The following is a 14,259-nucleotide window of genomic DNA, read 5'->3' on the forward strand; positions in this document are numbered from 1 at the left end:
GAGAGAGAGAGAGAGAGAGAGAGAGAGAGAGAGAGAGAGAGAAGTGCACTGGGACTGCTGGCATGACTCCTTCCTCGGATGAAGGTGGGAGGTGAGGCCTAGGCTCAGGTGTGGAGGGCTAGGAATCTAGAAGGACCAAGGACTGCATCGGTCAGTGTAGAGCCTCAAACACCTCCCAGCCCAGCTGCCCATCTGAGGCCTCAGTCCCCATCCCTGACATGTGTAGAAAACTGAAGGATGGGACCTGACCGACTAGAAGATTCCATTCAGTGTCCATCCAGCACAACGTTGGCCGGCTCCCCAGCACTATCCTCATCCTGTCTTTGCTCCACGGAGCTCAGAGGCCCTACCGCTGGTTGGAAGCTTCCATTGTCACTCACAAAGCTCCTCCTAGGTAGCTTCCATGACCAGGGCTCCGCACCAGGCACAGACCCTCAAGGTCTCACTCACACTTAATGATGGTGCAGTCTTTGGCGGCGGAGAAGATGGCCAGGTCATCAGGAGTGATAACCAAGCACGTGATGGAGAGCTGGTGGCCCCGTAAAACTCGAATGTCGGTGGGAGCCGGGGCCTGGATCTGGGCAGACAAGGACCAGGTCAATATAGTTGGAACAATGATGACACTCCCCATCCATAACTATTCTTACCCACCCACCCTAGCCAGAAGGAAAAGAGGACCCAAGGTCATGAGAATAAGACCTTTCATTACCTAGCTATATCTGCCCAAGTATCTACCACTGTATGCCACAAAAAGACTCCAACAGCCTGAGGGGCACTAAGCCGTCTGCTTGTCAACCCAGGTGAGTGCACTGGCTCTAACCTTACACCAAGGTGCCCTGCCCACTCACCTCCTTTGCCACCGACTTCTGTAACCTGCCTCTCTGCTCGAGCTGCAAAGAGAGAAGAAAGAGGAATGAGGAACTGGAAGGAGGCCCCGTCTCCCTCCACACTCACCGCCGCCCTCCACACTCACCGCCGCCCTCCACACTCACCGCCGCCCTCCACACTCACCGCCGCCCTCCACACTCACTGCCGCCCTCCACACTCTCTGCCGCCCTCCACACTCTCTGCCGCCCTCCACACTCACCACGTCTTCTTTTAAGCGTCCCGCCACCTGATCCTCCTCAAATTCACGAGCTTCAGCCTTCTCCTCCTCTGTGCAGGACAGACCAATCCACATAACCCAAGGCTGAGGTGCCCTTCCCTCCTCCCATCCCATGCCTAGCCCTCTACCCCGGGACACTTTTAGCACTTTCTAGGGAAAACTAGACAGTCCCTTCCAGACTTTGTTTATCACACTGGGCTTAGCTCCCCTCAAGCCTAGTCTGTCCCAGGGAATACTGGCCCATTAGAGATCCTAGACACCCTCTACAAGGTGGTTAAGACCAGCAGCACTGGCAAACAGGGGGAACCTATGAGTGGCCCATCAGATGGCCGGGGCTACAACAGGGACAGCAGGTAGGTTCTGGCAGAGACCCCGGCCTTCATCTAGTTCCCCCAGCTCACCTTGCTGCCTAAGCTGCTCAAGGTAGAGTTTGGCCAAACGTAGCTTCTTCTCCTGTGCAGTCTCCTCTAGCTCCTCCTCCTCCTCTTCCTCTGTTTTCCTTGGAGCCAAACTATGGAAAGAAGGGACTGGGTCTAAGGGGCTGACCCCACGCATCTGGCCAACCCCAGGGCAAAGACACATGCAGAAAACAGATGTGACTTGAGACTTGTCCGAGTGAAGATCCCACTCAGGGTCATCCAGCGTAATGTGAAAATGGCCAACTCCCCCCAACACCAGGAAATGATTATAAAAGCTCAACAATATGGGAAAAAGAAGGTTCCATAAGCTTCTAAAAGAAGCCAGGTTGTATACAAAAGATCAGAAATAACAATGGCAGGCTTGCAGACTTAGCTCAGTGGCAATGGAAGACAAACACGCTTGAGGTCCTGGAATAAACGGCCAGTATGGGGTGGGGTGGGGGGAGAAGTGGGGGAGAGAACAAAGAGGAGGAAGAGGAGGAAGGGGAGGTGCCTAGACAAAACAGTGACAAATAAGGGTACCACAATGGGTATGGCTCAGTGATAGACCATGGGCTTAGCCTAATAAAGGTCCTGAGTTCAATAACCACCCAAAAAAAAAAAACAACACATTATCAAGCCAGGGACAGTGGCATACCTAAAATCCTAGAATTTGCAAGGTAAGACTCAAGGTCAGCCCAAGCCAGAGTAAGACTATCTCAAACTCCCTGCTGAGGATTGTCAGATGTACAGAGTGACAAAGAACTGATCCTTTCCTCCTGAGTTTCAAAAACTAGAGAAAAGCACAAGGTACTAGAAACAGGAGATGCAACACGCAGAACAAGGTACTACAAACAGGAGATCCAACATGCAGAACAAGGTACTACAAACAGGAGATCCAACACGCAGAACAGAAAAGGCAATGCCAGGGAGACAACTGCTCCAAGAAACAGGGCAGCAAGTTTTAGCAGAACCCAAGAGACAGACATGCTGGGCTAGGCTCACTGCCCCAGCATCCTCCTTGGACCCCGAGGACTAGGTTCCAAGTGAATCCTAAGTAGTACTGACTTAGCCCTGTACTGGTGAGTTTCTTGCTGTCCCTTCCAAGCCCCAGTCCCTAGGCCAGCTGAGAACGCTCCCTTCACTCAAAAGTTTCGATCTCCTCCTGGGAGCTGGAGGAAAGTGTTGAGAACTCATAAGCAGGAAGTGCAGGGCTTGTGGTCCCTCTGGTCACAAGACATCAAGTCTGTTAGCTGCTCTATTTCCCAGCACCCAATCAAGATCTTGCCCAGGACTTCCATCAGAAGGGATCTTACAACCTGTCAGGAAGCCCACTGTGGTGGGGTATGCCCTTTTTTGTCTTAATCTAGCTATTTTTAATGAAATTTTTTAATAAATTATTTACCTGTATATTTTACATTCCAGCCACAGATTTCCCTCTCTCTTCTCCTCCCCGTCCCTCCCTCGACCCGACCTCTGTTTTATCCCAGCACTTGGGAGGCAGAGGCAGGCAGATCTCTGAATCTGAGTCCAGCCTGGTCTACAGAGCAAGTTTCAGGCCTGCCAGAGCTACACAGTAAGCACCCGCCTCAAAACTGAGACACCTCTCAGGAAGGTCAAAGCCAGGGCACAGCCCAGAGTTCTGACTATACAGCGTTTACCCAAACCAACTAGTCAGTTATTTAAGGGTTACTAACAGGAAAGTAGAGGAGACAGGCTCAGCAGAATGCCAAAACTTATAAACTGGATTTAGCAATTCTGCTTTTTCTTTCTTCTCCATTTTCCCAGAGGTGGTTTCTCCATGTAGCCCTGGCTATCCTAGAATTTGCTCTGTGGATCACGCTGGCCTTTAACTCAGAGATCCGCCTGCCTCTGCCTCCAGAGTGCTGGGATTAAAGGCATGTGCCACCACATCCGGCATCATTTTTTGCTAAAAAGTAGCTTTTGTAAGAAAAGATATTTCAGACCTGAATTTTATGTGTTATACATTCCTCTTTATTTTTGTCCATGATAGAGGATCAACAGAAAAAAACTTGAGAGGTGCTTCTATAGTTAATACACTTTGTTGTTTTTTGTTGTTGTTTTTTTTGTTTTGTTTTGGTTTTTTTTTTTTTTTTTTTGGTTTTTTGAGACAGGGTTTCTCTGTGGTTTTGGAGCCTGTCCTGGAACTAGCTCTTGTAGACCAGGCTGGTCTCGAACTCACAGAGATCCGCCTGCCTCTGCCTCCCAAGTGCTGGGATTAAAGGCGTTCGCCACCACCGCCCGGCTTGTTAATACACTTTGTTATACAACTTTGTAAAATACTTAAGTGGGCTGGGAAGATGGCCATCAGTTAAGAGGTCTTGCTGTTCTTGCAGAGAACCTGGGTTCAATCCCCAGCACCCACACTGGTGCGCCCAAACACCTGTCACTGCAGTTCCAGGGGATCGAATGCCCTCAGTCCTCCTGGAACACCTGCACTCAAGTAGTGCATACAAACTCATGCATGTACACATATATGCATATAAATAAAAACAAACTTAAAATGTTTAGCACAGGTCCTGGAGGCAGAAGCAGGTGGATGTCCTTGAGTTTGAAGTCAGCCTGATCTATATAGCTAGTTCCAGGAGAGCTACATGGAAAAACCTTATATCAAAAGAGACTGTTTCTATGTGTGAGTTAAGGCAACAGACATTGACTTTTAGAAGCAGAATTGCTAGCCAGGCTGGTAACCCTAGCACTCAGGAGGCAGAAACAGGTGAATCTATGAGTTGAAGGCCAGTCTGGTATACAGGGAGAGTTCCAGGGCAGCTGCTACACAGAGAAACCCTGGTGGGGGAAGACAGGGACACAGAACAGCTAAGTCCAGTTGATGAAAATGATGTCAGGATTTCCTGGACTGAGAACCTCCACCCCTGGGGATGACACCCTGTCCCAGCCCTTTGCAACCATAAAGCCACCCCCATCGCCTACTGAGACTGGGAAGTATCTGAACCCCTCTCTGAATTGTATGTGAACCTACCACCTGCCCTTTTATCTTTTTTGTTTGTTTGGTTGGTTGTTTTTTGTTTTTGTTTTTCAAGACAGGGTTTCTCTGTAGCTTTGCAGCCTGTCCTGGAACTAGCTCTTGTAGACCAGACCGGCCTCAGACTCACAGAGATCTGCCTGCCTCTGCCTCACAAGTGCTGGGATCACCACTGCCTGGCCCTTTTATCTTTTCTACCTTCCACCCTGGCAAACTTACACCCCAAACTTGTCTCTGACCCCTGAATGCCTTCCCTACCACCCCATGACACTCCTCCTCATCTCTCTAAGCCCATTTTTTTTTGGGGGGGGGCTGTTTGTTTGTTTTTTAGGGATTTTTGTTGTTTTTTTTAGACACGGTTTCTCTATGCATCTTCCCTGGCTATCCTGGAACTAACTCTGTAGACCAGGCTGGCTTCGAACTCACAAAGATCTGCCTGCCTCTGCCTCCTGAGTGCTGGGATTAAAGGTGTGCACCACCACTGCCAGGCACCTATTTTTGTTCTTGTTTTTTTTCGAGTCAGGGTTACTCTGTGGTTTTGGAGCCTGTCCTGGAACTAGCTCTTGTAGACCAGGCTGGTCTCGAACTCACAGAGATCCCCCTGCCTCTGCCTCCCAAGTGCTGGGATTAAAGGCGTGTGCCACCACCGCCCGGCCCAGGCACCTATTTTAAAAAGCTCTTTCACTCCTCAGAACACATACCTGCAAGATCCACGCCTCCCTACAACACAACACCTCTCTCCTTTTGCTGCCCATCTGTGTCCCCAACACTAAAACCAGTCCCTAATGTTAGAGTCAAGGGAAGGCTAGATATGTGTCAATAAACACTGCGTTTTTAACTAGGAAGCAAAAGCTGTCAGATCATTTGAGCCCAGGAGGCCAAGACAACCTTGGCAATACAGCAGACTTCATCTCAGAAAGGAGTCCAAGACATCAGTAACTGTGACTATTACTAGTCTCACTGAGTCGCCCATTCACCGTGAGCCTCAGTTTATCCTTCCGAACCTCGGTGGAAAAAAAAATGCTCACCTCTCAGTCTCAGAATCACTGGAAATTTCTTCATTCATCTTGCCGCCACCCTTGGATTTGCCTCTGTCCCCAGCAGAGTCGACCTGGAAATAATACGACCCTTTCTTGCTCAAGAGCCTGAGAAAGGCAGCGGCTCTTGGCCCTGGCCAAACGGAAGGCCTTCCAGGATTCGGTGGGTAGAAGAAAGAGGTTGGGGCTGCATCTAGATGGGACCCTGAGCGAAGGGATGGGGCCCTGGGCGAAGCTATGAGCCCCGATGAGTGCCCTGGGATGGAACGATGGCTGTCGCAGGAGCGAGACCGGTCGTGCCCGAGGAAACGCCATGCTCACCTTTCGCCGCCGCTTGCCGGCCCCCGCAGCGGCCCCGGGTCCGGGGGCCGGCTTTGCCCGCTTACGAGTTGCCACGGCAGTGGACATGATCATCAGGGTGCTGCTGCGGCTGCGGGAGAACTCACATGGCAGCTAAACCCCGGCCGCATGGCAAGACCCGGAGCCCTAATTGGCTCCTACGGCGCGGCTGGCCCCGCCTCCCGCAGCTCCATTGGACCCTCCAGGAGACCCTGTCACTCCCCCAGTCGCCCATTGGGCCGATCCGTTGGCCACGCCCCCAAAAGCTCCTATAAGCTCCAGCGCCGACGGGACTAGAAAGCTAGTCTTTCTTCCTGTTTCCGGCTTGGGCCTGTGGCGCTTGCGCTCTGCTGCCGCCCGGTTTCCTGGGAGGGGTGGGGCTAGGAGGCCATTCTTTGTGTTTGCGCCTCATAACCACTGGAGGGCGACAGAGGTGCGGAGTTCTTCGTTCCCAGAGTGATTCAATTTTTCCAGTCTGGGTCGGGGGACACAAGACTTTTCAGCCAAGCTCTAATACACAGAGAATGGAATCCCGGCAACCCTGGAAAGTAGACAGTATCTAAACCCAGGGTCAAAGTCGGGCAGATAGCGGATACGTGCGGCAAGAGCCTGGTCGAGGCTGCACGAAGGCCCTGCGGTTTTAGATGTGTCCAGATTAGTGTCCCCTCATCTGTGGCACAGTCACCAACTTCGGCCTGCCCAGTCTCTGACTCACCCCACTAGTAGCCAAATAACTGGAATTCTACACCCTCTTATGCTCTTTCCCCTCCTCTTGTGGTTGCTCGGAAATCCCTACCATAAGAGAAGCGGAAGGCTCGAAGAGGGTCACCAGACAAGCCGTGACTTGGAACTTGTTTCTTGGGTGGTGCACTCAGCCAGCATTCCTGATACCAGGCTGGGTGACAGCCACCACTTCCAGGGTCCTGCTTCTTTTGGGTGAGTGTCCTGTGGCCCTTCCCCGGAGTCCTCTGCGGGGACAGGGAAGGGTGGGTAAAAGTGATTTATCTCTGGCAGTTGAAGGCCACTTATCTGAGACCTTGGCTAGCACCCCTGAACTCTGGAGTGTTAGGAAGAGGCTTCTATACCTCAGCTCTAGAGGAGTAGATCTGGCTGCCGAAGTACTGCTTGTAAGCGCCCTGCCCTCCCCCACCTCCCAACCCCATAGCTCAGAAGATTCAGTCAGCAGTATTGCCAGATCCCTGCTTCCCGACAGGAGGAAGAAATGCTCTAGGAAAGGAAGATGCCAACAAGTGGGAGTGGCTAGCCCGCTTTCACTTTTTCTATTGCCTCCGGGCTCGCAGGCGAGCTGAGAGGGTAGGGATCCGACTTCTTCCTAGCACAGGGTGGGCAGACTGGGCAGGCTTTAGCCGTGCCCTTGCCACCTGGGGAGGGAGCATATCTGAGGTACAAAGTGCGGTTTTAGAAATGTGGATTTGTATGGCAAGAAGAGGAGGCCAGCCTCTTAAAAACGCCAGCCTGAACACTCCCTACCCCTCACCCCAGGATAGCCATGGCTCCAAAACGAAAGTCTTCGGTGCAGGCTGAGGGCTCCAAGAAGAGGCCACAGGGGACAGGGGAGGAGGATAGTTTCCGCTCCACCGCTGAGGCTCTCAGAGCAGCTCCTGCAGATCAGCGCATCATCCGTGTGGACCCCATATGCCCACTCAGCCTCAATCCCAAAACTCAGGTGAGCTCCACCCATGTTCAGGCCACAGCCTTTTCCTCCTTGGGGGTCTCTATTCTAGCCCGGTAGCTCAAAGTCTTTAAGAAAGCTAGGGGTTGCTTATCTTCTTAAGACCACAGAGGTGGACTGTATTCTATCAGATCAAGGTGTGTCAGGTCTGACCACCAGACAAGGGAGTTGCCTCTTGCATCACACTCAAGGATGGGGTCTGACTCGGTTGGTTTCCCCAGGACTCACCGGTGCTCCCTCAAACTCAGCCCTCAGGATAGAGCCAGGAATCTTTCAGATTCCCCCACCCAGGAAATAGATGCGTGTTCTCCAAATTCCATCTCCCACAGCAGACCTTATTCAAATCCAGTCAGACTGTGTCCCCAACGGCACAGTCATTATACCAAGTGCCAAAATAGAACCCCTTGTGATGTCCACCAGTGTGCACACCCAGCCCATGTCTAGCCCAGCTGCCTTCCGGCCTCACCCCACACAGGTCCACGAGAACTATGACTGTACCCTGAACCAGACCAACATCGGCAACAACAATAACAAGTTCTACATCATCCAGCTGCTGGAGGAGGGTGGTCATTTCTTCTGCTGGAACCGCTGGGGCCGGGTGGTGAGTGACCCCTTACCAGTGTGCCTCCCGCAAACTGCCCTCCTCTGCACACACTTCAAGAGTCCCCAAAGGGCCACTGTAGCTGGCTGTCCCACTTCGCCTTGCTGAGAGGCAATCAGCCTAGCCCAAGGCAGGCACACATTTCTGATGGGCACACCCCTGAAAGTTGTCACTTACAGGGAGAGGTGGGCCAGACCAAGATGAACCCCTTCGTCTGCCTGGAAGACGCAAAGAAGGACTTTGAAAAGAAATTTCGGGAGAAGACTAAGAACAAATGGGAGGAGCGGGAACACTTTGTGGCCCATCCTAACAAGTACACCCTTATCGAAGTGCAGGGAGAGGCAGAAACTCAAGAGGCTGTAATGCAGGTGACAGGGGTGGGGCAGTGGGGCAGAGGGAAGGGCCTGCCTCCTGCCTGCCTGCCTGACTGTCTGGCAGTGTACACTCAAATACTGGCCTCTTTCTCTGGCCTCAGGCTGGGCCTTTACAAATGTCCCACCCTTCCCCTGTGTGAGCATCCTGCCCAGCTGCTCCTGCCCACACAGTTTTCTCTCCACAGGTGGATGGAGGCTCAGTGAGGACTGTGGTTAAGCCCTGCTCCCTGGACCCTGCCACTCAGAAGCTCATCACCAACATCTTCAGCAAAGAGATGTTCAAGAACGCGATGACCCTCATGAACCTGGGTGAAGAGGGGCTCTGAGGGGAGGGGCAGGGCCCCAATATCAGGGGGTGCAGGGCTGAGACTATCCCTTCATCCCCCAGATGTGAAGAAGATGCCCTTGGGAAAGCTGAGCAAGCAGCAGATTGCACGGGGCTTTGAGGTCTTGGAAACTCTAGAGGAGGCCATTAAAAAGCCCACTGGTGGTGGTCAGAGCCTGGAGGAACTGTCGTCCCGTTTCTACACCGTCATCCCGCACAACTTTGGCCGCAGCCGGCCTCCGCCCATCAACTCCCCTGAGATCCTTCAGGCCAAGAAGGACATGCTGCTGGTGAGGGCTGGCGGGCCCTGAGGGTACCAAACAGACTGGGCAAAGAGGAGAGGAGCAGATGGTCACGGACTCCAGGTTACAGTGGGCAGGCTGAGGGCCAAGAGAGGAGAAAGCCAGACAGAGAGATGGGATGGGGACAGACAGGTGGGAGAGGCTGGAGGTGGAAGCCAGGAGCAGACAAGCTCCGGTACTCATTATCCTAGGTGCTGGCAGACATCGAGCTGGCCCAGACCTTGCAGGCAAATGGGGAGGAGGAGAAACTGGAAGAAGTGCCACACCCACTGGACAGGGACTACCAGCTCCTCAGGTGCCAGCTTCAACTGCTGGACAGTGGGGGGCCCGAGTACAAGGTGAGCTCTACACACCCGCCCTTGAGGTACCTGGGGAGCCCTGGTTCTCCACATTCTCTTCTGCATGCCCAGGCCTAAAGAGAGCTGTAAAGTGAGAGACCACAGGGCACTGGTCCCCGAGTCTCCCAACCTTGGTCACCAGGCTCTGCTCTCCCCAGGCAATACAGACCTACCTGGAACAGACTGGCAATAGGTCCAGATGCCCAACTCTGCAACATGTTTGGAAAGTAAACAGAGAAGGGGAGGTAAGGGGTATTCAGACCCTAGATCACCACCCTGTCCCTTAGGGGATAACATTTACTTACCTGTCCCTTGCTAAGTTGGCTCAAAATCTCTGATCCGTTTCCACCAGGCCTAGTGTAGGCCAGCTACCTGTGGGGCCCTCAGCTTTGCGAAACATGAGCCTTCATGTGACGTTGTCATTACCATTTTCCACTTTTCCCCGCTCAGGAAGACAGGTTCAAGGCCCACTCTAAACTGAACAACCGGAGGCTGCTGTGGCACGGCACCAATGTGGCTGTGGTGGCTGCTATCCTCACCAATGGTCTCCGAATCATGCCACACTCCGGTGGCCGTGTTGGCAAGGGAATCTACTTTGCCTCGGAGAACAGCAAGTCAGCCGGCTATGGTGAGGTTCCCCTGGGTCAAGGCCTGGGTTGGGGTGAAGGCACGAAGATGGGCTGGGCCCAATCCTGAGGGAGGAATCCTGGAAATATTCCTGACCTGAGTACACAGTGTGATGCCCCAAGCCTAAGAAGCACCTGGCAGTCAGGGACACGTCATCCTGGAAGGGGGGGGGGATGAGAGCAGAAAACAGACTCTGAGCAGGAAAAGAGAAATCGCGATAGAGAGGGGAGAAGGCTGCGTGCGCCAAGCCTTGCCAGTGTGTTCTGTGTTGTGTGGAAGGAGGGGCAGGGACACAGGACCAGAAAGACTCAGAGAGACTGTGTAGATGTGCACACTGGAGAATCTCAGTGGGTGCAGCGGTGAAGTGGGTGTGGCAGAGGGATGGGGGGGTGGGTTCTGTCTCTCTCTGCCTCTCTGATTCTGTCTGTCTCTGTCTCCGTCCCGCCCCCATGAGCACTGGTCCTGGCTCCAGGCTCCAGAACTGAGATGAGAGAACCTGTGAGCAGAATGTGTGAGGCAGTAGTGTGGCAGCAGGTGGCAGAAGGTCAAAGGCGTCTCCAGGGACTTCCAAATTCATGGTCAGGGTGTCCTTAAGTGACTCAAGTGACCCCACCAACCCAAGCTGAACACATCCCTGGAGGCTGCCATCACCAGCCAGGCCAAGAAAGCAAGGTTTAACCAAGAACAGATGGGGCTGAAGTTCTTGGTGGACAAAGAGATCTATCAAGAGGACAGGGGACCTCAAGAAAGACGGGCTGACAGGAGTGGAGGTGCTCGCCTGAGGGGTGCCAATGACCAAGTAAACAAAGTAGGGAGAGGTGCCCCTTCCCAGCTCCCACCATCACCGATTCACTAGTGGACAGCCTGTGGGAGGTGGGGGAAGGGAATGGGAGGGACAGGGAGGCCACTGAGGTGGGAGGGAGCAGGCGGGGATGAGGGGTACTGGAAGGTGGTTAGTGTTTCGTGAGCCGCAGAACTGGCACAGACAGCCTTGCCACTGCAGGAAAGAGCTGGCCGGGGGCCATGAGCCTCTTTGTTCTCTAGTTACTCCCATGTATTGTGGGAACCACCAAGTGGGCTACATGTTCCTGGGCGAGGTGGCCCTAGGCAAGGAGCACCACATCACCATCGATGATCCCAGCTTGAGGAGCCCACCCCCTGGCTTTGACAGTGTCATCGCCCGAGGCAAAACAGAGCCTGGTGAGCCCCAGATATTGGGTGGGTCTATAGATAAAGGTGGGGTTGACATAAGAGACTGGGGACATCCTCAGAAGACAACAAGGAGAGTGGACTGTAGAGACAAAACTATACAGTCTTCCTGGGGGAACTGATTCCCCCAGTTGTCCAACAAACACCCACTGAGTCAACAAATCCCTCCAGGGTGTCAAGAGGGCTGAAAAAGTCATGTCATTGACGAGTATTAGCCTGGGGTTTTCAGGGGGAAATGGGGATAAGGTGGCACTCCCTGTAGCAGGTGGCAAGTCGCAGAGAGCAAGACATAGGTAGCACCAGGCACCAGTGACCCCTTGGCAATCCGTCCCTTACAGACCCCACCCAGGACATTGAACTAGAGCTGGATGGGCAGCAGGTGGTGGTCCCTCAAGGTCGACCTGTGCCATGCCCATCGTTCCAAAGCTCCAACTTCAGCCAGAGCGAGTACCTCATATACCAGGAGAGCCAGTGTCGTCTGCGTTATCTGCTGGAGATTCACCTCTGAGTGGCTTGCCCTCCCGAGGTCCTGCTAGGCTGGGCCATGATCTTGATCTTCACCCTCCTCAGTCTGGCTCCCATATTTCCTTTCGCCTCCCAAGAATATAATACATGCCAGGCACCTTGGCACACACCTATAGTCTCATCTACTTGGGCAGAGGCAAGAAAAACACTACCCTGAGAGCTGGGGCCAGCCTGGGCTACATAGTAGGACATGTCCAAAATGAAAATTACAATCATGAAGCTAAATAGTGAGTTCCAGGCTAGCCTAAGCTACAGAGTATGACCCTGCCTCAAACTATGAAAGTCAATGTTCTGTCTAACATGTATAATCATGCACTTAGTATAGTCATATACTCTAAGATTATATAAATGACACTGTTGTCATCCCAGCCCATGTAAACCCTCTACACACAATGACAGAATCACCTAGTGGCATGTTCATGAGATGTGTCACCATCATGAAGTAAAAATGGCTGTTCATTGTCATTATCTGTAGTCATTGTGTTGTGCAATAGACTCTTGAACCCATTTCTCCTGTCCGACTGAATTTTTTTTTCTTTAAAGATTTTATTTATTTATTATGTATAGAAAGTTTGTCTCCATGTATGCCTGCAGGCCAGAGGGTGCCAGATCTCATTACAGATGGTTGTCAGCCACCATGTGGTTGCTGGGAATTGAACTCAGGTCCTCTGGAAGAACAGTCAGTGCTCTTAACCGCTGAGCCATCTCTCCAGCCCCCGACTGAATTTTGTATGCACATCTTCCTAAGCCCCTTTGTGCTTTACATCTACAAGTTCAATTTTTATACATATTTATTTTTATTTTCTATGCATTGGTGTTTTCTCTGCATACACGTCCATGTGAGGGTGTTGGATCCCCTGGAACATGATTTACAGACAGTTGTGAGCTGCCATGTGGGTGCTGGGAATCGAACCTGGATCCTCTGGAAGAGCAGCCAGTGCTCTTAAATGCTGGGCCATCTCTGCAGCCCCTGAGTTCAACAGTTTTGGGTTCCATATGTTAAGTGACATCTTGTGATCGTTGTCTGTCTGTGTCTGGCTAACTTAACATAATGTCCCGCAGGTTCCCCCATGTATCTTCAAACCACAGCACTTCCCTCCGGTTTTAAGGCTGAGTAGTATTCCACTATATACTCATGCCAGTTTCTTTGCCCGTTCACCCTTCAAGGAACACTCAAGGTGATTTGTTATCTTAGCTATTGTGAAGTGCTGGGAAAAAATCCACCTACTGGTTTCATTCCCTTTGGAATAGTGTGATTGCTGGATCCATCTCACTCTTCCTGCCAGTCCCCCCACCGTATCTCAAAAACTGATTCCTAGTACCTCAAATGGTTGTGGCTGTGGGCCCAGAACCTTGCTTCCTAAAGTGATATTAAAGGGACACAGACCAAAATGGGTTGGGCCCCACCTCTAACCTGATTCATGCACTCTGCCAACTGAGTTACATCTCCAGGCCACTTGGGGATTTTCTTATACTTTATCTCAGTTTTTGTGGTTGGGGACTGAGGGAGGCCTTGGGCACCTTACAGGAAGTGTTCCAGCACTGAGCTACATTGTAACCTCACAGGCAGCTTTATCAAGCATGAGTCCTTAGCCTCAGCTTGTTCAATGAAACAGTGGCCACCGGCTTCCTCTGTCTCCATGGTGGTCCTCCACATGGCAGCTCCAGCCAAACACCAAGAAGTGTGTGTGTCACCTGAGCTAATAACAGCCACGCCTCTCCCACCCACTCAAGGCTATCCTTGTAGCATCCCTCTCTTCTAATAACTAAGCATCCAAAGATGAGCCTTACCACCAACTCAACTCAGAAACTGTCGATTGGAAACCCACCTGATTCTGTCTCCTTAGCTTAAACATTGCCAGGTAAAGCAAGCATTGCTGTGTGTCTGTCTCACCTCTGGACATTAAAACCAAGCTGAGTTTGTGTCAGAGGGCACAGCTCTCAGTCCTCAAAGATTAACAGCTGTGACCTGGATATCCCTGTCCTAGCCTGGGAGCAAGTCCCAGAAAGCAAGGTCAAGGTTCCCCCTGTGAGTTGTATGCTGCTTTCTGTCGTATCTCTTTTAATCAGAAGATGTTCCTCAACCATTTATCCATTCATAAAGTTAACTTTTCTGGAGATGGGGGGGGAGGTCTTGCTATGTAGTAACTCTTGATCCTCCAGCCTCATCCTTCCAAGCGCTGGGGTTACAAGTGTGTGTCATCACACCCAGCTCATTTTCACATTCAGAAGAGTACAGGACAGTTTTTCATATAATATCTTTTTACTATATTTTATGTGTATGGGTGTCTTGCCTGCATGTGTCTCATTCCACTTGTGTGCCTAGTGCCCACAGGACCAGAAGAGGGCACCAGATCCCCTGGTACTGGAGTTACAGGTGGT

At 51.9% G+C, this 14,259-nt stretch overlaps 2 protein-coding genes across 4 annotated transcripts in view; one reads left to right on the forward strand and one right to left on the reverse strand.

The window, feature by feature from the left end:
• Positions 1-5,994, reverse strand: part of Rrp9 (ribosomal RNA processing 9, U3 small nucleolar RNA binding protein) — a 9,146-nt gene extending 3,152 nt beyond the window's left edge. The window contains exons 1-6 of the mRNA XM_005368486.2: positions 5,866-5,994; positions 5,536-5,618; positions 1,507-1,616; positions 1,088-1,155; positions 849-890; positions 451-577 (exon numbers count right to left, since the gene is read on the reverse strand). Of these exons, the coding sequence (XP_005368543.1) occupies positions 451-577; positions 849-890; positions 1,088-1,155; positions 1,507-1,616; positions 5,536-5,618; positions 5,866-5,958 (523 nt within the window). The 5' untranslated portion in view covers positions 5,959-5,994. The remainder of the gene's footprint in view (positions 1-450; positions 578-848; positions 891-1,087; positions 1,156-1,506; positions 1,617-5,535; positions 5,619-5,865) is intronic.
• Positions 5,995-6,304: 310 nt separating this feature from the next.
• Positions 6,305-12,380, forward strand: Parp3 (poly(ADP-ribose) polymerase family member 3). Of its 3 annotated transcripts, none has more exons than XM_005368487.3 (11): positions 6,305-6,819; positions 7,387-7,570; positions 8,052-8,177; positions 8,357-8,545; positions 8,737-8,860; positions 8,940-9,166; positions 9,370-9,516; positions 9,675-9,761; positions 9,967-10,144; positions 11,188-11,343; positions 11,691-12,380. In XM_005368487.3, exons 1-11 carry the CDS (start codon positions 6,638-6,640, stop codon positions 11,858-11,860), a joined length of 1,770 nt encoding a protein of 589 aa, XP_005368544.2. In that variant the 5' UTR covers positions 6,305-6,637; the 3' UTR covers positions 11,861-12,380. The 3 variants fall into 3 exon arrangements, with proteins under 3 accessions (XP_005368544.2, XP_026645728.1, XP_026645727.1); XM_026789927.1 differs by having other exon boundaries at positions 6,768-6,819; positions 7,392-7,570; XM_026789926.1 differs by lacking the exon at positions 6,305-6,819 and adding an exon at positions 7,176-7,197.
• The last annotated feature ends 1,879 nt before the right edge of the window (positions 12,381-14,259 follow it).

The sequence above is a fragment of the Microtus ochrogaster genome, unplaced genomic scaffold (assembly GCF_000317375.1).
Source record: "Microtus ochrogaster isolate Prairie Vole_2 unplaced genomic scaffold, MicOch1.0 UNK33, whole genome shotgun sequence".
Classification (NCBI taxonomy): Eukaryota; Metazoa; Chordata; class Mammalia; order Rodentia; family Cricetidae; genus Microtus; species Microtus ochrogaster.